The 25448-nt window shown below is 41.6% G+C and overlaps 1 protein-coding gene and 1 long non-coding RNA gene across 2 annotated transcripts in view; both read left to right on the top strand.

The window, feature by feature from the left end:
* Positions 1 to 19367, top strand: part of LOC118494281 (histone H4-like) — a 33590-nt gene extending 14223 nt beyond the window's left edge. The window contains exon 2 of the mRNA XM_035997787.1: positions 19014 to 19367. Coding sequence (XP_035853680.1) covers positions 19014 to 19059 — 46 coding nt within the window. The 3' untranslated portion in view covers positions 19060 to 19367. The remainder of the gene's footprint in view (positions 1 to 19013) is intronic.
* Positions 454 to 18525, top strand: LOC118494282. Its single transcript, XR_004896408.1, has 4 exons — positions 454 to 464; positions 1781 to 1784; positions 14084 to 14089; positions 18422 to 18525. It is a non-coding gene; the product is annotated as an uncharacterized LOC118494282 (long non-coding RNA).
* Positions 19368 to 25448: the final 6081 nt, after the last annotated feature.

The raw sequence follows: 25448 nt of genomic DNA, 5'->3' as shown, positions 1-25448 counted from the left end.
TTCATTAGAGAACTGGAGGGCAATCAAAGAGACTGGTACCCCGGCATAGCCAGTGTGTGTACATGTGCACATGCTCGACAGAATGTGTAGATGCATGCATACTTGGTTTGTGTGTGTGTGCGTGCGTGCATGCATGTGTGTGTGTGTGAGAGAGAGAGCCGGTACAGGAGGGAGTATAACAGGCTGGAAGAAAGAGATTACATAGAAACCCAGGGGGAGCCGAACACAGAGCCCTGCAGCTCTCCTTACAGCCCAGAGAATGCTAATGTAAAAGTAACGCATGTGTGTGTGTGTGTGTGTGTGTGTGTGTGTGTGTGTGTTTGTGTGTGTGTATGTATGGCAGTACAGAGGAGGGTGTACACTTGTTAGATAATGATTTCCCCTGATATAATCTATAATGCTGGTGTTGAAATTTGAATTGTCTGCTGTAACTTTAACTCACTGTTCTGCCCAAAGCAATTTGAGTTCAGCCAGAAATCCTATTCATGTCAGAAAACATCTTCAGCACTAAGTGATGCCGTTCACATTTTTCTGTTTGTGTTACAGTGTAACAGCTACTCCAACACCACTTTGTCCAATTAACAGGTCTGTTCTGCAAAGCTGACAGGCCACAGTGAGTACCAACAGTCATGACGAGTTCAAAACTGGGGTAAAAACGCACACACGCACGGACGCACGCACGCACGCACGCACGCACACACACACACACACACACACACACACACACACACACACACACACACACTCCATGAGGAGCAAGTGTGCTTTATAAACGCTAATTACTCCTGACAAGGATACATACACACATTATTAATAGAAGTGCTTTATATTTGTACTAGAGCCTATATTCCTGACCAAAGCTCATTGAAATGTCATACTGTCCTTCCTGCTGGTCCTCTGGGGAGTTCCCTACTGGGGTGATTTCCACACTTATGGGGGTTTAAGTTCAGTAGAAGAAGATCATACTACTCTGTGGGCAGAAAGGAAGGGTGTTAACACTCTCCATGGGAGCGTTCAATTACAGTCTGCACAGAGGGGGAACGGCAGCCAACACTATGTGTTGAATACTGATTTCAATGTTGCTACAGTACTTCTATATGCACATGTAAAGCAAGTTTATTATTGGGGAACAGCAAACAAATGAGTGAAGGAACAGCAAATGCAGATGCTACAGGACACAAGTGCTCACTGAATGTCCTATACGTTAGGCTGGCAGATACGGCTAAATGTCAAGGCCATGCCCCCTTTTGGGGGATAGAAAAGACGATCCCATAGAAGTCAATGCAATTTACAATGTCTTTGGATCATAATTTTGGCTAATGTGTATGGATTTATTTATTGTTGAACACATGTTTGCTTTATGCACATGTCTAATGTTTATTTTGTGACCTTACCTGAACCTCAGCCTTAAAGGGGTGATTAATTGATTATATAGGGTATTTTACACTGTTCCTTAAGGTCTCCTAATAGGGTATGTAACATTGGTTGGGCTGAAAATTGCCCGAATGCTATTTTATTAGGCCCTTAACTACCCTGTGAATATGGCTCTATTTGGAACAAGAGCTTTTCTTCCAAATATGGTATGCTCATGAATATTTAGATGAGCTGCACGCTGATTGGTTTGAGCAAACCCCATAGAAACACATTGGAGACGAGACAGCAGTTCTCATATTTTGTTATTTTGTTATTAAATTCACATCTGAGACTTTTTTAAGCGAGAAATCAACTATATAAAGCTCAAATATAAATAATATTTATGGCTAATTGCAAATTTGGTAAGACGTGTCGGACTTTAGCTAGGAGCTCCACACAAACTGACGAGAAAGCGGCAACCTCCATTTCGGCGTAATTAGAGTATATTTACAGTTTGAATTTCGTCACGCCACTTATATAACATCTATCCCAAGGTCTTAGAAAGCTAACAATGGTGTCCGATTTCAATTTAATGAATTTTTGTGAACATTAGGGGTTTCGTTAGCTGCTACTGTCCCTTCAATCCTATGTGTACAGATCGCAGCTAGTTAGCTTCATTTTCGGCGTAATTAGAGTATATTTACAGTTTGAATTTCGTCACGCCACTTATATAAACATCTACCCCAAGGTCGTATAAAGCTAACAATGGTGTCCAATTTCAATTTAATGCATTTTTGTGAATTTCAGAGGAATTCTAAGAGGAGGCTAGCTAGCTCTCATTGATAGAGCGCCATCCAGCAATCCATCAATGAGACTTGCAGACAAAAGGCGTTTATTTCCCCGATCGTTTGTTTAAATAACTCAACATATTATAATTACACACATTATAAGATTAACTGGAACCTGTTGTAAGAGATTGCTGGCATAACAAGCTCGCTGACCGCGCTCTCACTCACACACACCGGCCATTTAGCAGGAAGAGGGGAGCTGCAGGCCCTGGAGCTCTGTCAGGGCAGCGGTGTTTGATAGTCCATTAACCCAAAAAACGGTGACTTTGCGCGGGTATGGAGTGCCGTGGGCTGCCAGCCGTGACGGAGCTCCATCTACCTCATAGCAGGCCGGGGTCTGTGAAGGAAGGCAGGCCGGGCGGCGAGGCAGCAACACAGGCAGCACCGGCCGCTGAACTCCGACGCCGGACAAAATTTGCAATTAGACATCAATGTTCGGCCCATATTTGACCTCTACATAGTTGATTTCTTGCATAAGAAAGTCTCAGAAGTGAATTTAGTGGTAAAATAGCAGATTAACAATGTATATAATTTCTGAGATCTACGCGACCTATTCAGAAAACTAAGCTGACCTCAGATCAGTGGTGTAGCATATGTAAATGTTTGGGCGTGACAAAGATAGAGACTAGAGCCAAATGAGGACGAGTTGATGTCAACTAGGCGGCTTGTTGAGATTTGCCCATTTTCAGCGGCAGTTTCAAATTGTGAGATTTGCAGAGGAAAGAGGTGTCAATGGGATTTTGAGGTTCTATGTATGTCCTAGTTACCCACTAAACTGTCATTATTCAACTATGACAAGGTAAAATCAGTTTTGCATTCAATCACCCCTTTAATAAATAACGGTTGATCGCTGCTATGTCCCCTCACCCGCAATTTCCACCAGCGGAAGGGCTGCGGATCCACTCCGGAACGGCGGCTGAGTCAATAGGTTTCCACTAAAGTCAATGTGTCTATTTTCACTGACTGACTCCGTCCCAGCTCCAGCAATCCGCAGCCCTCCGGAGCAGATACACAGAGCTTCTATTTTTACCGGATGCCGGAGAGGTCTACGGCAACTCAGCACAGGGCACATTGTGCGGGACAGGAAGTCGAGCACAGAAATAAAATAAAACATCCTGTTGATTTTCAAAATAAAATACACCGTGCTCATGGCAGATCATATTTCCCTGCACTATACCTTGAAAACATCATAATGGGCAGAGACAGACCTGAAGTCAACAGGTCAGCACAGAGTTGTTTCCCCTCTACTCCTTTGGATGGAAACATCCTGTTATATCGCGCGATCACAAGTGAATTTGCGAGATCTCGTGGGTCCTCGTGACTTCAGCTGTCAGTCATGGCCGCAGCCTTTCCGCAACAAATCCGGACCTGGTGGGTATTGAAGGACGGCGGAGCACGCAGCCGACACGCAGTGGAGCTGATCCACAGCCGTTCCGCAGTTGGTGGAAATTGCCAGTCAGTTTTCCCCCTTATCAGTGGATCAATGACCCAACACGGTGGCCGCATACTGCTTATGTGGAAATAGATATTTGATTAAATTGCTATTGTTATGCTGAGTGTCGACTGTAATTAATCAACCTGTTTTTAATAACCAACTGTTGGATCTATACGCTGACGTGTTAAGACAATGCTCCTCACCACCACCACATAACAACTTACCAAACGGGCATTCAGACAGCCGTGTTGGGGGGGAACGTTTCAGGTACTGGTGAGACGTGAAATACATTACATTTCATTTTACATTACTTTTAGCTGATGCTTTTATCCAAAGCGACATCCAGTAAGTGCAATAAACCATGAAGGTAAAAACTCAGAACAGTAAGAATCCCAAAGTACATTAGCTTCAAATAAGCCCAACCACAAAGTGCACCATATAATAGCCAGATGTGATGTAATTTGCTGTAGACATACACTGCCCCCATAGGATGTATCCTCATCCTCATCATATTTGTGACCTTTGACCTTTTTTCAGCCACCACCACCCCTACAACTAGTCAGACAATCGCTGATTAATTAGCCATTGTATTGTCCATATATATAGGTGGTGCCTGAAAAAAGGTCAAAGGTCAAGGGAGCAATCAAACTTTCTCTAGCTGGTTCGGTGTTAGGCAGTCTTCTCTGCTTCCTTCCAGAATGATGTTATTTCCTTGAGTTCTGCCTCCACAAACCTTCTCCAGCTGTTCCTGGGTCTTTGGGCTTTCTTTTCCCTTGTAGGTTCCAGGTTAAAGGGTAACTACCGTTTTTTCAACCTGGACCCTTTTTTCTTATGTTTTTGTGTGTAAGTGACTGATAGAAACAACAATCTTTTAAATTGGTCCGCTATTAAGCGTGAACGATGTCAACTGCAGCCACAGACCGAGCTGCAATGTAACCATATGGGGCAAATGTGCATTGTCAATTTGGTCCACTAAAAGTGCTTTATTTTGCCACTGAAAGGCTCAGATTAATATTCTAAGTGTCTGACAGCATTATTGAACGGATCCCTACAGAGATAGACCTTTTTAAAACCTCTTTAAAACCTTTGTTTAACCAGAAACAGCTCTGAGGTCGCTAGTGCTAAACCCACCAGACTCCATTTAAAAAAGCAATACTTTTAGCGTGTATAGAGCCAACATATTTTCACATGTAAATCAATAAACTGTTTATTTCAACCAAAACGGCTTTTCATAGTTTTATTTTGTTTCTGTCGACTTTGAATTTAGTGTTTTACAATGATCAAAGTCTTCGCTTTAGCGAAAGCAATTTCACAGATGTTTTTATGTTTAAAAAATGGATCTTACTCTTTAACAGAAAGGTTGACCTCCTTATAAATCCTTTCCATAATTTTGTCAGACACTTAGAATAATAATCTGAACCTGTCAGTGGCAAAAGGAGCACTTTTGTGAAGGTAAATACAAGCTGCACAATTGCTCCAACATTGTAGCTTGTTTCACTGCTGCTGAATGCAGTGTATGCAATGTTGTTCCCATCAGTCACTGAGACACAAAAACATAGAAAAATAGGATCCAGGTTGAAAAAAACGGTAGTTACCCTTAACTAAACCCTTAACCACCCTTAACTAATACAATATATATATATATATACATACATACATACATACATACATACACGTATATATATATATATATATATATATATATATATATATATATATACACACACACACACACGCATATATATATGGTAATTTTCTGCTGAATCGGTCAAACATCCTCTGACTACCAAATGACTGACAAGCCAGCGCCGGCCGACGGATCCTCTTACTCTGTGTGAGCCCCAATGCAAACTTTTTGAACAGCTCACAAAGGCTCAGTATATCAGAAGACATGGATCTGACACTACAGTGTAAGGTGACATGCTTTTATGCAACATTTCATTTCCAGGGAGAAGACTTCCCACTTCCTGTAGGGTCTCAGGTGATTGACAGGAAACCAAGTGTAACAGAATGCGCAGCACACTTGCCCTGACAAACAACGAGTGATCAAACCGGAGCTGAGAGTGTGTGACAAATTGTCCTGATACACTGGCTGAAGAAGACAAGCTTTTGTGCTATTCATCTTTATATCTGACAATGACTGGATGTGGCTTGCATTTATCAGTAAGTTGTGGAAAGTTTTATTTATTTTACCGGTTTCAGTTGTCAGTGATGTTATCTCGAGTCCCTCAGTGTTTGCTAAGAGGACTGTTTAGTGTGAGGGAAATAGGGCCATAGCATCTTTAGCTTTTAAGGTCAAGAGCAGGGAGAAAGGAAAAACACTCAAATATATATTTACAAAGGAATTTTCAAATGACTGTAATATGAAAGGGGTCACTCGTAGAGACGGACCCACAGGGAATGCTCACCAACCCTACTACTCACCACTACTAACTAAACTACCTGCCCAGCACCACAGAGCAGACAGCCAACGTTAGCAACTAGCTGGTGAACATAGTCGATCATTTTGCTAAATACCCAGTTTCATTTCTGATGATGATGACGATGATGATGATGATGATGAATTGTATTTCGGTTAACATACATGAAAGAAACAATTATTTCCCACAATTGTCCACCGTGGTTAACAGAAAAAGGAACAGGCTGAAGTAAGGCTTATGTTTGCCTATCCTATCCCATAATCCCTGTAGAATCACACAGAAATCCAACACAACTAAATGAAACCAAATACTTGAGTAGTATTCAAGTAATACATTTTACAATTTTACATTTTATTCAAATTACTTCATAACCATTTGAAACTCAAACAAGTTCATTCATTAAATAATTTAACCCCCAAAACTGAAACACATCTATATTTTACATTAGTCCTCACTTAACTAGTTTCAAAGATAGAGAACCGCCTAAATTATAATTACCTTTATTTTATTTATTTTTATTTATTTGAAAGAAAAATGGGACACTTATTGCACAACCCATATTGCACTAATAATTGTGTCCCTTTTTATAATACACTAACTCTGTTTTAAGTCTGATATATAATAATTAACTAAACATGATCACGTTTGTATGTCCCTCAACCACACTTTTAAATGACTCCTAAAGATAGAAAGACTTGTGCTTTCCCTCACTGACAGTGGAATGCTATTCTTAATAAAAAAAAAAAGAAAAGAAAAAAAAATACAGACAGGAAGGCCATTGTTCATTACTCAAAAAAGTATTTCCAAGGTTTTTAAATATACAAGATCTGGACATTTTAAGATGCTCATTTCTCAGTTATTATTGGACAGGTGAACAGAACTCAGATACTAATTGTGCTCTGTGTCAGCTGAATGTGTAAATAGGCAACTAATATTTAAGCCATAACAACTGTATAATAATAAGTTGTAATTATTAAGCACCTTTCACAAAACCCAAGGACACTTTACAGCATTACCGGGGAAACAGAGCTAAGCTAAGCTAAGCTAAGGGAGATTGTAGGCTGTGGTGAACAGGTGGTGTTTGAGGAGTTTTTTTGAATATGTCCAGGGATGTAGCATTGCCGATATCTGCAGGGAGGGTGCAACACTGCAACACTGCAACACTGAAGAATCTGTCTCCGAAGATACAGAGTCTGGTGTGACGAATGGAGAGCAGGCCAGCATCTGAGGACCGCAGGTTTCGGGGTGGGGTGTATGAATGGAGGAGGTCGGAGAGGTACTGTGGGGCCAGGGCATGGAGGGATTTGTAGGTGAGAAGGAGGATTTTATATGTGATGCTGGACTTAATTGGGAGCCATTGAAGGTGGATGAGGGTTGGGGTGATGTGCTGCCAGGTCTTGGTGTGGGTGAGGACCCTGGCGGCAGAGTTTTGGACATACTGGAGCCTGTCCAGAGGTTTGCCGGGGACCCCAGACAGGATGTGGAAGTGTTGTTCAGCTCCAAAATGACTAGGAATTACAGTTTTTAAAGCAAAATAACTCCTGTGTCAAAGACTCTTCCAACCTTCTTGCATGACCACGTGACATGTCAGGGGAATGACTGCAATGGCACTGTATAATATATATATATATATATATATATATATAGTATAGTTGTGACATCACAACCATACAGAAGTCCTGACGGCTCATTTAGAATGCACAAGTTTTTATAGCACCTAGACCTGCTTTATAATAATAAAAGACATGGAAATCTCAGTTTTTTAAATATGGGGCCTTTAATGTGAGCATTTGAACAAACAACTAAATGCTGTTGTCTTTCTCATTAGTAATTGTTCCAGAAGCCTTTTTTGCACACAGATAAAAACATGTGGAGACAAACCATTTTTCCATACACAAGTTTTTATGCAATTGGATTTCATGAATATTGACATAAAGTTTATGCGATAAACGCTGATGGAAATGTTATTTGACGAATAAATAATGAAATGGTTTAGGTCATTTTATGGTTGCAACCCGCCATGAAACAAAGAAGAAGAAGTTTTAGGTAATTTCCGCTTTCTTTGCAGACATGGCGGGTGTCGACAAAAACAGATATAAGTGGACAAATGAGGAGACGAGAGACTTTTTAAATTTATTTAAATTTATTTTATTTAATGACCAAAATCTAAGAAATGCCATGATTTATCTGCATCATCATAGCGATGTTTTGATAGCGTCGTTGTTGTCTTATTATAGATTGATGTGTAGCTATCAGCTGGCACAGATGCACTATTACAACTTGGGCAATATGAATCATTTGTAGATAGACGGCGCAATCCTTTTTTGCGAGCAAACTTTGTTCGCAAATGTTAGCTTGAATGTAATGTGATTCAGTGCGAAAATGAATGGAAACCCCTTAAAATGTCTAAAATCTATTCCATATACCAATTTGACTGCAAAACAGCATGTGACGTCACTACGCACAGGTTTTTATTCGCCCTAAAGCCGTTGGATGGAAGCACACTTTCACCGGCTTTATTCGCATTAATGTTTTTAGCGAACTTCAGGTAACTCAATTGAAAAGTAGATGGAAACATAGCTACTGATACTAATTTGAATAAATAGAACAAACTAGCCTCAGTCCCAAAATACCAGTATCTTCCTTCATTAACTCATCACTGCAGCTCTGGTAAAGTGAGCAAAATGAATTTGATAAGGTCATGTAAACAGCATATTCCGGTTGGATATTCCGAATAAGCACTTTTTCCAAATGTAGCATTTTCCAATTAAGACGTGGGATTTTCCGGTAATATTCAGGCTTTAGAGGCATTCTTTGGACATGTACTGTATACAGCGCATTCAGAATATGTGTCTCAATCGGGGTTTTCACCGCAGGCTTATGGTCAGCTGTAAACAGTTCAGTCGGAATATCATCTTTTTCGGAATTGGGGCAAAAACCGGAATATTATGTAAATGTAGTCACTGTTTTACAAAATGGTTGCCGCTGTGTTTGACAGACACAATGACAGGTCAAGGCGGCCGCATGTCTCTCCGCAGGCTGGGTGCAAGGGTTCAACACAATAAACTCCTGCCCTGGTGCAAACACAAAAAGAAAGAAAGAGAGAGAGACTTAAACACATGCAAGCACGCACGCACACACACACACACACACACACACACACACACACACACACACACACACACACACACACACACACACACACACACACACCATATTCCATTTCACAGTCTGCTGGAGTCTGACAATCTCTCCAATCTGCGAAGGCTCATACCATGACTCCTAGTGACCCCCCAAACAATTTTAGAGTGATATCTCTGAATGCATTACAGCAGTCGAACACCCTGGGACAGGAAGAGGCTCAGGATTTTTTTTATTCAGACTTGCTGCTTGCTATCGTGCTGCCCATAGTGGCCTGCCTGGAATCCACTGTGAAAAATATGCATACTAATCCATGCTTTAGTTTTAAAGAGAAATGCCAGTTCCATAGAACCCAGGTCTTCATTTTTGTTTTCACCATCATTCCTATCAGTAATAGTTTAGATGGAGGGAACAAGGTTAAATTACTATGTCCACACAGACACACAAGCAGCCAGGCAATCAGACAGGTTGTAAACAAACCCCCCAGGTTAGACAAAGTTAATTGAAAGAGGAAGTGAAGGCAAATGGTAAATTATTCTGAGTTCACAGGACCATTTCACAGGCCGACTCTTATGGTTAGCTTTTACGTAGTCTATATCCTCGATGTTCCACTTCCGGGATTGCTCCGTTGCTGATGGAAATTCCGCCGGATTTCACTTATTTAGGCTGGATACCCGTTGCCTTGGGCTTCACTTGTATTGCCATTTAAAACTCTGGTGGATTTGTGAGGACTATGGTTAACTGCTCCTCAGATCTCTGCAGGGTAAATCCAGACAGCTAGCTAGACTATCTGTCCAGTCTGAGTTTTCTGTTGCACGACTAAAACAACTTTTGAATGTACACGTTCCACCAAAACATGTTCCTTCCCGAGGCTATTTTGCAGCGGCACCGTGGCTTTTCCGGGCGCTTAGCACTGCCCAAGACGATTGTGATTAGTTTAAAGAAATGGCAATAAACCAGAGCACGTTGTTCTCCCATCCTGGAATGCTGTGTGGATTAGTCATTATGACTAGTCATTCCTCCGCTGCGCTGTGGAGGAAGGTCTGGCAAAGCGAGACTAGCTTTTACCTATAACAAAGATGACCATGCGTGTGCACACAGGTTGTTTTTTTTAACTGACATCAGTGTGTTCACTTTCAGTTTGATTTCTAAACAAAGTGCTTTAGATAATCGTCTGATCTTCGGACTGCGAGTGTTTGTCGCAGAGTGGCAGAGATTCTGTGTTCCTAGATTTCAACAATTTTGTGAGGACACTATTATCATATGGTCCAATTTGTTGATATGGCCAACATGTTTAGCAAAGAGTTGGCTATTTATACATCCAGAATATCAACATGACATCATGACTTTGTGTAAACATACACGCCCATTTTCTTAAGCCAATTGGCGTGTTATCTGTACGCATTTTGAGATTTTGAGCTATCCTACTATGCTACGCTGTATACAGTGGACGTAAACATACACAGCACTTGGCGTGTGATCGCCATTTGGTGTGTTATCGTGAGAAGAAAGCTACGGTTGGGTTTAGGAAACGTGACACGCGGGTTGGGTTTAGGAAAAGAAGAACTGGTTGGGTTTAGGAAAAGAATAACGGGGTTGGCTTTAGTAAAATAAGAAAGCAACGGTTGAGTTTAGGAAACATGACACGCGGGACCCGATCCCCGGTCTCCTGGGTGAAAGTCCTGTGTTTGACCCATCCACCACCCCGAAACAACCTCTCCATGTGGATTTTCGCCCTTTCATACTACTCGCTACGGCATAAATTCACATGCAATCACAAGGTAATGTATGTCAATGGAGGCCAAACGGCGTTGATAAACACGCTAAAAAGCGACTATGCGTCTTGATAACATGCCAATAATGGTTTACGAATTGACATGTCATACTTTTCATTTCATGAGATCAGTCTGAGCAGATACAGAGCAACATTAGCTTTTATTTGGAGTCATGTTTGTATCCACCTGATGATTGTAAGTAAGATATTCATTAGATTTTTTAAATATTTTTGATTCACTTGTCATTTGAGCCCTTGTTGATGTAAAAAAAGTGGCAAAGGTGTGATATCATTTAAATTTTTCCAATGTGAATCAACTTGTTACAGAAATATTCATGAACCAAATGTAGTTTTCCTGATGTTAGAAGAGTGGGGAATCTTACTCTGTCCTGTTACTAACTTTCTTTTTTTGTTTAATTCTTAACCCAGGAAAAGTTTCATTGGAAGGCTCCTCATTGGATGAGACTTTTCTCACTGATATAAAGAAAAAATATAACATTAAGATTGCATGAGCGCCTGAAGGGCTTGTGAAGAAGTACGTTTTCTTCCAATGGTGCAGCAAGTTAACTCAGTTTGTCTCCTTCCTGTTGAGCTGTGGGCTGTTTTGTGCCGATCAGAAAAGGAGCGGAGGCACTCATATTTCCACTGGGGCGGTCAATAAGCTTGGGTTAGTTGTCTGTTTGGAGATAATCTGAGTTGGGAAATGAAATATAGCTTTCAAAATGCTTTTGGGAGAGAAAGTACTGAATGTCCCTTTCTACTGATTTCCTTTTCATCTTAAGCATTCCACACAAGGTTAACAATCACAAAAACAAAAAGAGACAGACATGCTCACACTTGAACAGTTAAACAACTGTGTAACCATGTGAGCACTGAGCGTCATTTGGAATAATTCACTCGCCGCGCTGCTCTCGTCAATTACCTTTTAAGTACCGACTACTGTGAATGAATTACCTTTAAGTGCAGATGTTACCATTTAATTATGTTGCTGTTTTCCCGCTGTCCATTTGTGAATACATTTGCAAGAACACGTTTATTTGCGCTCTCTCTCTCTCTTTCCCTCCTGCCCTCCCTCCCTTTTTTGACAATTAACTGTTGTTTTCCGTTATTATCACATTATGCAAATGAGGTTTGTTAATAGAACAGCAGGTACACTTCTCTCAGCCCAGCTGCACCCCCACACCTATCACGGTGTTATATCACAGTGTCTCACAGAGGCCCCTCTCGGCAGGTGGTGGGTTTGTTTGGAGTATAGCTGCTTGATGTAGCAGAGAACACCAATAGTTAGATCACACGTTATCAGGAGATAAATAAAGAACATTCCTTTACATATGCTATAGTCAGTGTGTGCTATAAAAGTAGCAATGTGGGAGTTATGTTTGATTCCTGTTTGATAAACGTACTTCAAATACTTGAATGGACATGGAACTATCCCTGCTGAATCACCATGATGACAAACTGTTTTAGAAAAATATCTGGTTCAGCTTGTAGTTCAAGTCGAGTCTAGTAAAAACATTATATTATTATATGATTCCCAAGGTGCACTTTTAGGTAGAGGAATATGGTTATATTTTGGGAAATGTGCGTGTTCGCTTTCTTTTCAAAAGTCAGATGAGAAAATCAATATCACTGTCATATCTGTGTGTTAAAGAGCCCCAAATTATACTCCTTTTCAGCATCAAATTTGTACTCTTGGGGGTCTACTAGAATAGGTTTACATGCTTTGATGTTCAAAAAAACTGTTTCTCATACTGCCCATTACTACAGCTCCTCTGTCTGAAACATTGTCTGAGCTTTTGGTCTGCCTTTCTGAAAAGCCCAGTCTGCTCTGATTGGTCAGCTGGCCCATGCTGTTGTGATTGGTCAACCAAATTCAAACAGGCCACTGGGCGGGCTGTGCTTGCTCAGGCAGCACCTATGGGCAGCACATATGAAAAACTGAGCTGGGATTTTCAATCAGTGACATCACTAATTGAGGAATTTCAAACAGGAATCTGGACAAGGCATTTTAATGTCACACGTAATGTCAGATGTGGTCATCTACCACATAATCTTACTGGAAACTATATTTGACGCCAGACTAGTTAGATCAACTAAAGCCTGGTTCACACGGCAGAATAATTAGGCCGATTTTAGCCCCGATTCACCCCTTCCGACAATCTTAAGGATGCTCCGATTATGGTAAAATAATCTGATCAGATATTCCTGCCGTGTGTGGTGTGTTAAGACTGCTCTCGTCTGCTCGGAAGGACGTCGGGACCGCTCCCATCTCAAATCGGGGATATCCAACATGTTGGATTGTTTTGGCCCGATTTCTCCTCGTGTGTGGTGTCCCACGGGGACAAACGAGCACGCAGCCTGTGGACTGTGGCGTGTAGCCAATCAGAAAGCGAGGTGACGAGGCGGCGAGGAAAGCACCGGGAAACAAAATCAAAACAGCCGGAGGCACGGCGCACCAGAAAGTCCGGTGGACGTCGGAGATAAGTAGAGCAAGTATAGTCCATGCTCGCGTTGTCTCCACTTCTTTGACCATCGCCTTTTCTTTTGATAACGTTTTTTTTCGGTTAAAAACAAACTACAAACTATCGCCACTGCATCCTCTTCGTCCGCCATGAGTGTTTACTCTGAAGTCACGTTTGATCTCGAGGGATTTTGTGAGATTTCCCATCTGACCTGGGAATGCTCGGGAGTCAAATCGGTTCGTGTGTGATGTGTTGATTTTGCCGTGTGCTGCGCACCACACACTGTACGACCAAAACTGTTAGACCCATGATTTTTTAATCGGGTCTCTCAGGATTGGAAAATCGGCCGACAATTTTAAAATCGTCCCGTGTGAACCAGGCTTTAGATGCATGAAGATTTATTATTATTTTAAATTTTGGGTGAACTGCATTCCCTGATGACCAGGGTGCGATTTGTAGCGGGGGGGGGGGGGGTTGATCATGCACAACAAAACAAAACTTGTAAGAATTAAATCCCCCCTTCCAATACCATGGATATAGAGCCACTCAGCCAGCCATGCCAAAACACTTAAATATTCAATGGAAAATAATCTCAAAATGAAATAGCACAACGCTGTGTCAACATAAAACCCAGCGTGTTCAAGCCGGAGAGCGGAGTTCACTTCACGGCGAAAACAAAATACTTTCACCGGAAACGCTCCTTCGGTCCTCGGGAGAGTTTTAATCCAAATCCGATAGTTTCCCTAAACTTAAAGTGACTATATGTAACTTTTTGTCAGGGTACAATGGCAGACTCAAATACATGACTCAGGATGCAGAGGTAAAAGGTAAGTGGATTTATTGTTCAACGAACAATGCAGGCAAAGGTACAGAATCGACAGGGTGAAGACGTGGTCAGGAATACAAGCAGTTGGTCTGGTAACACTGAAACATACACTAGAAAAACGCTGGAAAGAGAGACACACGAGGAGCTACAACAATCTGGCAACAGGTAAGTGAACAAGGTGAGTATATATACACGGGGGATGGGAAGACAACTACACACAGGTGAATCACATTAGGGCGGGGGCAGGTAATCACAAATGGCGGGAAACAAACAAAGGCAGGAAGACAAGTGAACAGGAATGAAGACAAACAGTACATTTCAAAATAAAACAGGAAGTCCATGAAACAAACAGAAAACAAAATAAGAGCGGGGACTGGATGTGACACTTTTTAATGTTTCTGAAGCTCTGTCATTTTTCATACAATAATCTTAAATGACCTGTAACAGCAAATGAGACTAACAGTTTTTAGTAAGGCATCTGCCCGGTTCGATCTTTCCCACGCAGTCACAGAATGATTTGTGGCAGGTAGACGGTGCTACAGTAACACATTTTGATGGGTCATAGATTTCTTTGTAACACTAGAAATGTATTTTTATGTTATTTTAATTATCTGCTGTAGTTATGGCTGATACTGGGGCAGGGCCGTCACAGAAATTAAACGAAGAACAACTAAAAGCTAAAAGGGAAAGTGAAAGACAACGGGCGATAACGTGAGTCAACTTCGTGTTATTATGGATCTCACGTAACTTCTAGGCAAGTCCCACCCTACGAAGCAGCTTGATTGGTTGGGGTTAGGCATTGACCTGAACAAATTGGGTTAAGTTACCTTGTGTTAGCATGGGCGCCTGGCTAATAGTGTGTGAACGCTATAAGTGCGAGCCTTGCCTCGAAGTTGCGTGGGTTCCATAATAACACTTCAACTTCGGTCAGGCTTTTAACAGATGGAGACATTGTAAATGACTCAAAAACGTCCCCGATTTGGCACTCATGTAATAGGTCTTATTTCATTGATAAAATAACTTTACAATGCGCGATGTGGTTGAACGTCAGTAGCCAACATTAAATTACGTCCCCCTAATCCATGTTTGTGTTGGCCTACTATTTTCTTTTCCGTTGTCCCCCTGTAACATTACTTGTGTAAAGTGTCCGTGGGTTTCATGAAATGTGCTATATGAATCTAAGTTATTACGTTGGTTGCTACAACAAACTCTGAATGCTTTGGCTCGTGACACAGTGGCAGTGATACCAGGTTTATCTCACGAGACATCCAAAGTAGGCTGATGTGGCAATGCAAGCGGCCTATGACACTCGAAAAGCTAAAATTTCCGACAACGCCACTTGGGATAGGCCCAAGACCGTTAAAGCACACAAATCCGTTTATCCAAAATTAGGGGTCAGAGACAATGTATTTATAAAAATATACGATTTATTTCTTTGTTTCAAATGTTATTAAAAGAACAGGCTCTTTTATGTTAAAAGAAAGCATAGAATGAATATTAGGAAAATAAACAAAACACAATTCAAATCAACAAACCAGCATGCATAATTAAAGAACGAAAATGAAACAAAAAGAAAAGAACAAAAATCCACATGCAATATGTAGGTGTTCATCTATCCACACAAGGACGTCCACTAGTGATGTGCGATACCACTTAATTCCTATTCGATCCGATACCAAGTAATACCCAGGCTAGTATTGCCGATACCGATACCAATATTTTTTACTATTTTATTTGTAGTGTGATGTGACAACTAGTTTAAAGTAAAGTAAAAAAGTAGGCTGTAGGCTTACCAATTCCAAATTATAGCTGCATAATGACAAGACAATAAACTACTCTCATATTATTTAATTATAAAGAAAATCTCAGAGACTTGTACAGTAAAACAGGTTGAAAATTACACACAAATAAAAAAAATTTTGACTCTTAACCTTAAAAATATTCCATATCCACTTTTTGCTGTTCTTTACAACACATGTAAATCAGGCACCCTTGAAAACCATTAACTCAAATTGTTTTCACAAAACATTCAAAATACAGCCAGACATGGCTCCTTTTGCAGTCAGCCATAGTCACTCTGCAGCCTGCAGTCTTCGTAGCGGGAAATTAAAGAAGGGCTGCTGCAGCGGCTGGCTCCGTCACAAAGCCGCAGTGCACACACAACTGACCGGCGGAAGGAGAAGTAACCCCTAACCGGATATAATTAGACTTTTCTGGTGACAAAAAGTTACTTATGATAACATAAACATTCACTCCAAATTACTGAGTTTAAATATCGATCTTTTTATATGAGAATCGATACTAGAGCAGGAGACGTTGGGATCGTAAATATCGATACTTTAGTATCGATCCGCACATCACTAACGTCCACGGCCGACACAAAGTCGGCTCTATGAGAGAACGCTCATTAATGCCACCCGCACGGCAATACAAACAATGAAAGGCACAAAGGATGAATAAGCATCCTTACCACTCCGCAGCAAACTGACAACCTCTGGCAGCGGCAAAAAGCGTGCAGCATGCCAGCCCAGACACGTCTCCACACCCAACAGGAGAAGACAGAAACAGAATGAGTCTACACACAGGCTTAAATAGAGCCCCCACCTCTCCCAATCAAAGGGGATGAGCCCCAGGTGTACTGGTGCGCACTCTTGTGCACAGGTAAGAGGGAGGGAAAAACCTCATCCTGTCACACTAATTTACCTTATGCAACACTTTAAATGCAAAGATGCACCTATAACTTATTCTTTCTGGTTGAGCAAAACATTCATCGTGACTATATGACCTCCCGGTAACGTTAACTCAGTAATACAGCACCATAAAGAAAAGAGCTTTACGACAGCAAGTGTGGTAACAACACTACCTCTTTTGTCTAAAGGGGCCGCTAGAATCAACACAAACTGAAAGTTACAGTATAGACACTTCAACTAGTTGTTTTGGTGCCTAAACTTAACTCGCCGCATGATTCTCATTTTTACTGGCTAAACTCCACTACCACGGCCCCTGAAAGAACCATTATCTGGCGCTGCCTGTAGCCGGCTCACAGTCACCTATTGGCGAACCAACTGCCGCTGGTAGCCGGCATCCCAGAGCTCTGTAGCGGCTAAATACATCCAGCAACTGCTGCTCAGATTTTGTCGTTCTATATCACTATAGACTGTTCATGTTACAGCACTTTACTTAGTTTAAGGTAGCCTACATAATTAAATATGGTCTAGGCTAATGGTAAAGTAGCATTGATCACTTTGAGGGGGGGGGGGATACATTTTGTCCCCACCGGGGATGAAAATAATTCAGCAGAGGTAGGGATATGTAGACCAGAAAGGGGGAAAATTTCACATATCCTCCTCAGAAAATCGCACACTGAGGATGACCATGCTGTCCCCATCTTCCCTTTCACCAGTCATTAGCCTTAAATAAAACATCTATTATCCATGTGATAAAGGAGGTACTTTGGGAACCTCCTGGCACAGAGAATGGCCAGAATGCTGACGAATGAACAAACAACAACCATTTCCACAAAATGACTACAAACTAATGCTAACCAACTACAGATGCAAACCAACAAAGAGATGCAATCCAACTATAAAGAGACACAAAGCAACTACAGAGGCGCAAAACAACAACTTATGCCCACCAGTCACTAGAAGTCTTTGAACAGACTTTGAAAAAACTAAAGTCTGACACCATCTCACATCTAAAGACAATCATCTCACATCTAACGTTAAAGACTGTTGTTATATGTAAAGACCGGGGATCTTGCAGGGTCTGATTTAACTTCGCTACCAAGACTTAAAACTTAATAATATCAAACACGTTTCATTTTGTCAGAACATCCAGACGGGAAAAAGACTGACTGGGACTGAGTTTTATGACCACGTTACACCAAAGGATTGAAATGACGGGAGAGCCCAACTCTAGCAAGACTCAGGATTTCATTCCGATGTTGAAAATTAGTCAGTGACAATGGAATTGCATGAAAAGTCGTTTGGTGTAAGGTCAGCATAAGAGATGCAAAATGACTACAAAGAGACCTAAAACCACTACCAAGGCCCAAAACACAATGACTACCCCAGGGAGTGTGCCAGGGTTTGAAGCCAATTTGACAAAGTGGCCAAACAGTGGAATTACAACTTCTGTGTCCGTCATGTGATGCCATGAGGCCCAAAAAAGACTTTTTCCCATAGACTCACATGGGGAAAGAGACGTCTGTAAATCAGTGGATACATTTTTTTTGAGCATCCCAACCCCCCTGAAATTTCTCGTTTCACGATCATAATTTGGTCCATTTGGTCCGAAAACATTTGGAAACTCTAGAAGAGCTGCATGATTCAATAATTTAATCCCCATGCAGGTTAGCGGAGCGCTAAACCGGAAGTAGCTGGTGCACCTGCTCTATGGGGCCCCATAGTGTGGAAGCGGTGCCGATCATCCAGGTGATTTTACACGCGGCAGTTGAAGAGATGCGAAACAACTATAAAGAGACATAAATGACTACAAAGAGATGCAAACAGACTATGAAAAGACACAAATTGAATATAAAAAAGATGCAGGCTGACTACAAAGAGATGATATACAAAAAATAAAATGCCTTCAAGGAGACGCAAAACAAATCCTATTTATTTTGTTGTTTGGTGGGGCTATACACGTCCGTACCCAAGGGTCCATTGTCTCATACCCCATGGATCTGGATGTGCCTAAAGCAGGTCTTAAAAGATATGGGATGCATTATGTAATCTTTTTTTTTTTCATAGGCTCAAGTGGAGAAGCAGAGGGACAAAAAGCTCCTTGAGGCTGTGATATCCTCTCTACCACTGCCTGTGATCTCCTGTGACATGAAGCTTTCTAAGGAGACAATAAGGTGCGGGAGAGATGTATCAAGAAAATTGGGATGGGGGTTTTAAGTGAAGGCAAGGGGGAGCGGAGAGATGAGGGAAAAGTAATAATGGAGGTGATTTGAGTGCCAGTAGGTGTCCTCATTCAACAGTAAGAGGATTCAGCCTGCAACAGCCATTACGGGATCAGATCAGTGTTACAACACCCTGGAGCCTTACATTCAAACTGCTGCTAAACCCATTCACTATTCAAGGTGCAGTTATAGCGATATCTGTGTGATTTACACATAAATCACACCAGATCTTGTCCCATACATGTGGCACAGTTCTAATCTGATGGATATAAGTATTTATTCTGATTCATAAATTGGACATACGGCACATTTTTTTTTGTGCTACACAACTAAGATCTGTAAATCAAATGTCTCTCTTTCAAGGAGAAAATAAATCAGTATCGAAAAGGATATTCTAATCAGAGCACCATTGTTTGCATACAGCCAAATCATAGGCTCAAATACGAATGTGCCTACTTTATAATCAGGGTTTCTGCGGGGTCTTAAAAAGCAAAATAAAATGTCTAAAATTTCAAAATCAAAAAAAGTCAAATTCGCTGAAGTATTGTGTTATAGGTCTAAAATAATTTTCAACAGGTCTTAATTTTCCTATGACAATGTAACACTAGCTCTAATGCTCATTGAAATGTTCCCGCAACGCTTTTGTTGCGGCTGTAAGCAGTCCAACAAAGTGCTGCCGCGAGGGACTATAAACACTGAGAGATGCATAAACACACTGTGACGAGCTGAAGATTGTATTGCAATGATTTATTCCTCCACACGTTAGTCGAAATAAGTGCGTTAGTGCGTTGGTCAACAGAAAGTGTTCGCTCCCAGGCTCACCCCTTCTCCGTCAAAGCCCAAAAAACCCAGGTGAACAGGTGAAGCAAACAAATCTAATGTTATCACTTCCGCTCAAACCGCAATGAACACGCCCACCACCTACAATATAAGTGCACAGTATAATAATAAATAAATAATATGAATGAGACCATAAACATCATACAGAATGTGGCTCCTACAGCTTTGGAATATTTTCATATCAAAGTGTGGGGTCTGGGTGTCCTCCCCCAGGGTTATTTTGAGCATCAAAGACATTTCCTGCATTCTGATACATTTTTATGCACCAATTTAAGGTGGGAATACCTTTATTTATCCTATGAGAAGGAAAACACAGATGACATTCAAAAATATAACGGAATATAAAGCAGTAAGAGGCTTTCACATCAGGGACCTGAGCCTGGATCACAAAAGTTGACCCCAAAGCAACGAGGACAAAATAAAATAAGCTACTTATATTTGTCTTAAATGTGCATTGAAGGGAGGATACTGGTGTTAGTGTAGGCGGAGCATTTGGGCCCGGTCGCTACGCATACACTACGTTCTCTCTGCATGTTCTGCAGTGTTAGTTTAGTTTGCTGTCACATTACTCGACCCCGTATTTGTGAATACAAATATGTGAAGTGAAAGTTCTGTCACAAAACTATGTTGTTGTGGGTATATGGAAATCCTGGAGATTTCTTAGTGGGTATATTGCGTATACCTGCGTATCACGGTGACAACACCACTGCATAGTATACTGTACATATAACATTTGGGCTCCAGGTAATCTGGTATTTTATCTGCTGAACCGGCAAAAATCATCATGGCTACACTTTCCTTTCATTCATTTTTCATTCATTCAAGCAATTTGTTATATTTTAGCAGAATACTGAAAGCAGCAGAAAGGCAGAACTGAGTACAATTTAATATCTGTTTATTTATTGTAAGTAAAATCGCGATATCCAACAACGTTATGGCATATCACATATTTTCCTCATATCGTGCAGTACTAGTAACTACCCTGAAATTGTGTCTGCAATACTGTCGCACTAATTTTATCTGTATCAATAAGTCATATTTGTTTAATAAGTAAATAGTTATTCTTTCTAAATTATCGGTTAATGTAATGTAGTCAGTTTTCAAAAAATAGTTCATAAACATTCATTTGACTAGTTTATTACTGAACCCAGCGGTCACGCGCCGAGGTCACAAATCTATATCTACCAATAAGATTGATAAAGCTGTCATTTGTCCCGCCCTAACAGGTGCGACAGAGCTAACAGGAGGCTCAGGAACTTTAAAGCAACCAGCAGGTTTCCAAAGCGCTTTACATGAAGTAACAACAGTAAAACATAACATACAGTAAAATCAGAAAAAGAATACATAAAAGCAGAACGGCAAAAGTCACAACGCTACTATGTATTAACCCTCATGTTGTCCTTGGGTCAAATTTGACCTGTTTTCAAAGTTTCTATATCATAAATTTGGGTTTCTTTTAACCAAATTGCCCCAAAATAACACGGATGGTTCCATAAGACGCTCTTCACAAAGGAAATTAAGGATGAGATCTCCATTTTCATGGAATTTTGGGTGTTGTATTGAATTTTTATAGCATTATCCTGACTAAACTTTGACAGATCTGTGAATATCCATTACCTTCATTCCTCTGATCTTAACCATTAGTCAAAATCATTCACAATTTCTGCATTTTTTCAATTTCATATAAATGAGGTTTATTGACCACGAATTCCAAGAAATAAGTGTAAAACTAATGCAAATAAATAGGTCTAGTGGTGAATATACTGGAGTTAATGGAAAAAAGGGCCAAAAACGCTGAAATAAGTGACAAAAATGATAAGAAGCAAGCATAACGTGGGGAAAAAGCAACATAAACGTAAAAACTGTGTCATGCTGAGTGTTCATTTTGACCCTGGAGGACAACACAAGGGTTAAAAGCCTTTGACCCAGAACCCCTAAACAAAAGGATATTAGCATAGAAATAAAATGGATAGAATGGCCATTGAACTGTTTGCCATGGTCATTTGATTATTACGAATCAAAATGGCGATTGTTGTCAGTTATAATTGGTGACAACGTGCGTCAGTGGGGCTGTAAAATGTGTCGCCGCTTGCTGGAGCGGAGAACCGGCCGATGCAGCTCCGGAGACGTTCGGGGGTCAGGGGACCGTTAGACCCAGCCTCTCTTTGGCTCACTCTCTGCAACCAATGCAACATTGCGGGGTGCAAGTGTGGAAGAGCTGTATATGCAGGAATGTGGAAAATATTGACCAGGGATGTGCAAAAGTTCACAGTATGAAGTATAAAGTGCAAAAAGATGTGTATGTGAAAAGATGGCAGAGATATGTGTTAATGTCACGCGTAATATCAGATGTGTATCTACCACATAATCTTACGGGAAACTATATTTAACGCCAGACTAGTTAGATCAACGTAGATTCACCTGGAAAAAATAAGCAAGAAGATTAATTATTATTATTATTTTTTCAAATGTTGGGTGAAATGGCCCATTATCTGTAGTGCATTGGTTAGATTACTAAATGGAATTAAACCATAAATGGAAACCACATTACAGTACACACACAGGTAGTGACAGGGTCCAGAAACACACGCTTACAGAAAAGATAATTTCGACAGGTGTGATTCAGTGCAGCTGTCATGAGGTACATAACAGAAAATATAATGTTGGACAGGCGTTTGTACTGCCTCACTGCCTCCAGCTTCACCTTGTGAGTCTTGTGTGGAGGCTGCAAATATGGACGGTTGTGGCCACGTTGTACGTATAGAAAACTCTTTTAGAGTCAGGTATATATCCTTAGATGGCACGTATACACATAAACATTCAGTATACACCCAGCGAGACAGAGAGAGGGGGTAATGAAATTCTGAAACCACACAGTAATGTGAGAGAGCACTAGTGGGCAGATCAATACTGACAGTGGGTAACGACTCCTGTGATCGTGGTGGACCTCTGGGGGTTGCCCCGGCGCCTCCTCTCAAACCCACCGTGGCCTTCGCAGCTCCTCCATTCATTACCTCTGCGAGAAATGGAGGGTGAGATGGGGGGGGCGGGGGCGGCGGGGGGTATTCAAAGTGTGGAAGCTTAAAGAAGAAGACCCAGGGCGCTGCACAGTGGCGACTAGCAGAGCAGGCTGTCTCGTCTTTTGTTTGTTTGATTAGTTGTTTGTTGCGATCATTTTCGGTAAGAACCATCATTAGATGCACTGTCTTACGGACCGTTACCATAAGCCACTATGAGTCGCGTATGGGAGCTGGTTTTTATAGTTGGGTCGATATTGTTTGTTATCAGCATGGCAAGTGAACCGGCCAGCAACGCGGAGTCACATGTACTCTACAATCAGAATCAGAATCAGAAAAAGCTTTATTGCCAAGTACGTTTACACACACAAGGAATTTGTCCTGATGCTGTAGGTGCATGTCACATTAAAGCAACACGCACAGACACACCGAGTCGCCATATATGCGGCGCCAAAACAACTCTCTCTTAACTCTCGCAGGGAGAATACAGCATCACATGAGGAGAGGAGAGGGAAAAAAAAAGCAACTCTCAGACTATCCTCATAAAGATAAGAACAGTGTGGGAACAGGAAAAAAAACACCTCAGCACATAGGCACACAAACAGTACATTTGCACTGCTGAACATAACATAACATAACATAAATGTACAGTTGCACATTTGGCTGCGAAGGCGTTGGACTGGGGAGAGGGTAGGTTGGGGGAGTTTGGCCTGCTGAGAAACGCACAGCCCGGCAGTCCCACTAGTGACCCAGTCCGCAGAATGTTATAGCGAAAACACAGCACGTTGCCATGGTGACACCCTTGAACAGTCCAGAACCGATACGACAATCAGCAGGCAGTGGGGAAGACGGGGGAGGAACCAAGAGCATCTCGCTTGCAGAGCCCCAACAGGGTGACTGTTTGTTCCAAGATACGGCCTTGGCAAGGCCGTTCAGGATAAGGGAGCCGAAAGATTAAATTTGTTTTGTCTACGCGAATGGCTGCTCTAATTTAAACATTAATTCTATTGTCCAACTACACACTGTTCAACTGGTCAATTTTTCTTTCCAAATCCATGACCTTCCTCATGATGGTATCCAAGCCGCGGGTCATTACCATGCTGTTTTCCATCACGCGATTAATAGTTCCAGTTTGCAAACTGATCGCTTTTCCGACAGCTTCAGTCAGGCCAGGCAGCTTCCTTGGGCTTTGGACAGCTACCAAAGTCTTTCCAATTCTTCGATAAACCAGAGCGAAGCATCCTCCAATCAGCAACATTCCAGTTATCAGGGTTCCAAATAGGTAGATATCCTCAACGTCCTCCACGGAAAGAGCAGAGAGACACACGACACGCCATTTCTCCCAGCCGTCCATCGTATACCCCGCAGCAAACGTCCCGTCAGGACATGCTGGCTCACCCGAACCAGTGCTCCTCCTCGAGAATACAGTGTCAATTGCGTTGAGAGACCAGTTAATCAATTCCATGATTTTTAGGTATTTGTAGAGCCTTGCAGGGAGAGTCTCTAAAAAGTTAACAGCAGACAACACAAGACAAGATAGCAAGCAGGGTAGGCCTGGGAGGGAGAGGGAGAAAAAGCGACCGCCTTCGCTGAGAGCTGGACAACAGAGACTTCCTCCTACAACTGAGTGCCTACGCAGGCGATTGGAATCATACCGATGCAAACATACCCACGGAGAACTTTAAATGACAAGGAACACAAGAGAAAACGAGGGAAGAGGGGAGGAGTGCGACAAAGACTCAAGAAGAGGAAAACAAAGGTTCCACTTCCAACTATCATTCTCTCAAACGTCCAATCGATAAAAAGAAACGCAGATAAGTTGCGAGCAAACACTCGTTACCTGCATGATGAATACAGGGAAGCCTGTGTCTTAGCCTTTTCTGAGACTTGGCTTAATGATACCGTGCCAGATTCTGAAGTTTGTCCTGACGGATTTAGTATCGTACGCTTGGACCGATGCAGCAAGGCTACAGGCAAGGAACACGGAGGGGGCGTGTGCGTCATCATGAATGACAGATGGTGCAAAACAACTGTGGTAAGAAGAAAGATCTGCACATCTGCAAGGATCTGCACATCTGAACTTTTATCAGTTTCTGTGTGACCCTCCTATCTTCCCTGTGAATTTCCACAAATATTTGTGACTGTTGTCTACATACATCCAAGAGCAGACATAAACAAGGCAGCAGACATTATTTTTAATATCACCCAAGAATTGGATGAAATCTCACCAGATGCGCCAAAGTTTATAATGGGGGACTTTAATAACTGCACCCTCAAAAAAACTCTGTCTACCTACTCGCAGTATGTCACCTGTCCAACACAAAAAAATAAAATAATCGACTTATGCTACAGCTCCATCCCCAAGGCATACTCATCCAGTGCCAGGGCTCCCCTGGGTGGCTCAGATCACAACACAGTCCTTC

The sequence above is a fragment of the Sander lucioperca genome, chromosome 22 (assembly GCF_008315115.2).
Source record: "Sander lucioperca isolate FBNREF2018 chromosome 22, SLUC_FBN_1.2, whole genome shotgun sequence".
NCBI classification, from domain to species: domain Eukaryota; kingdom Metazoa; phylum Chordata; class Actinopteri; order Perciformes; family Percidae; genus Sander; species Sander lucioperca.
This window is presented reverse-complemented; position numbering and strand designations above follow the sequence as displayed.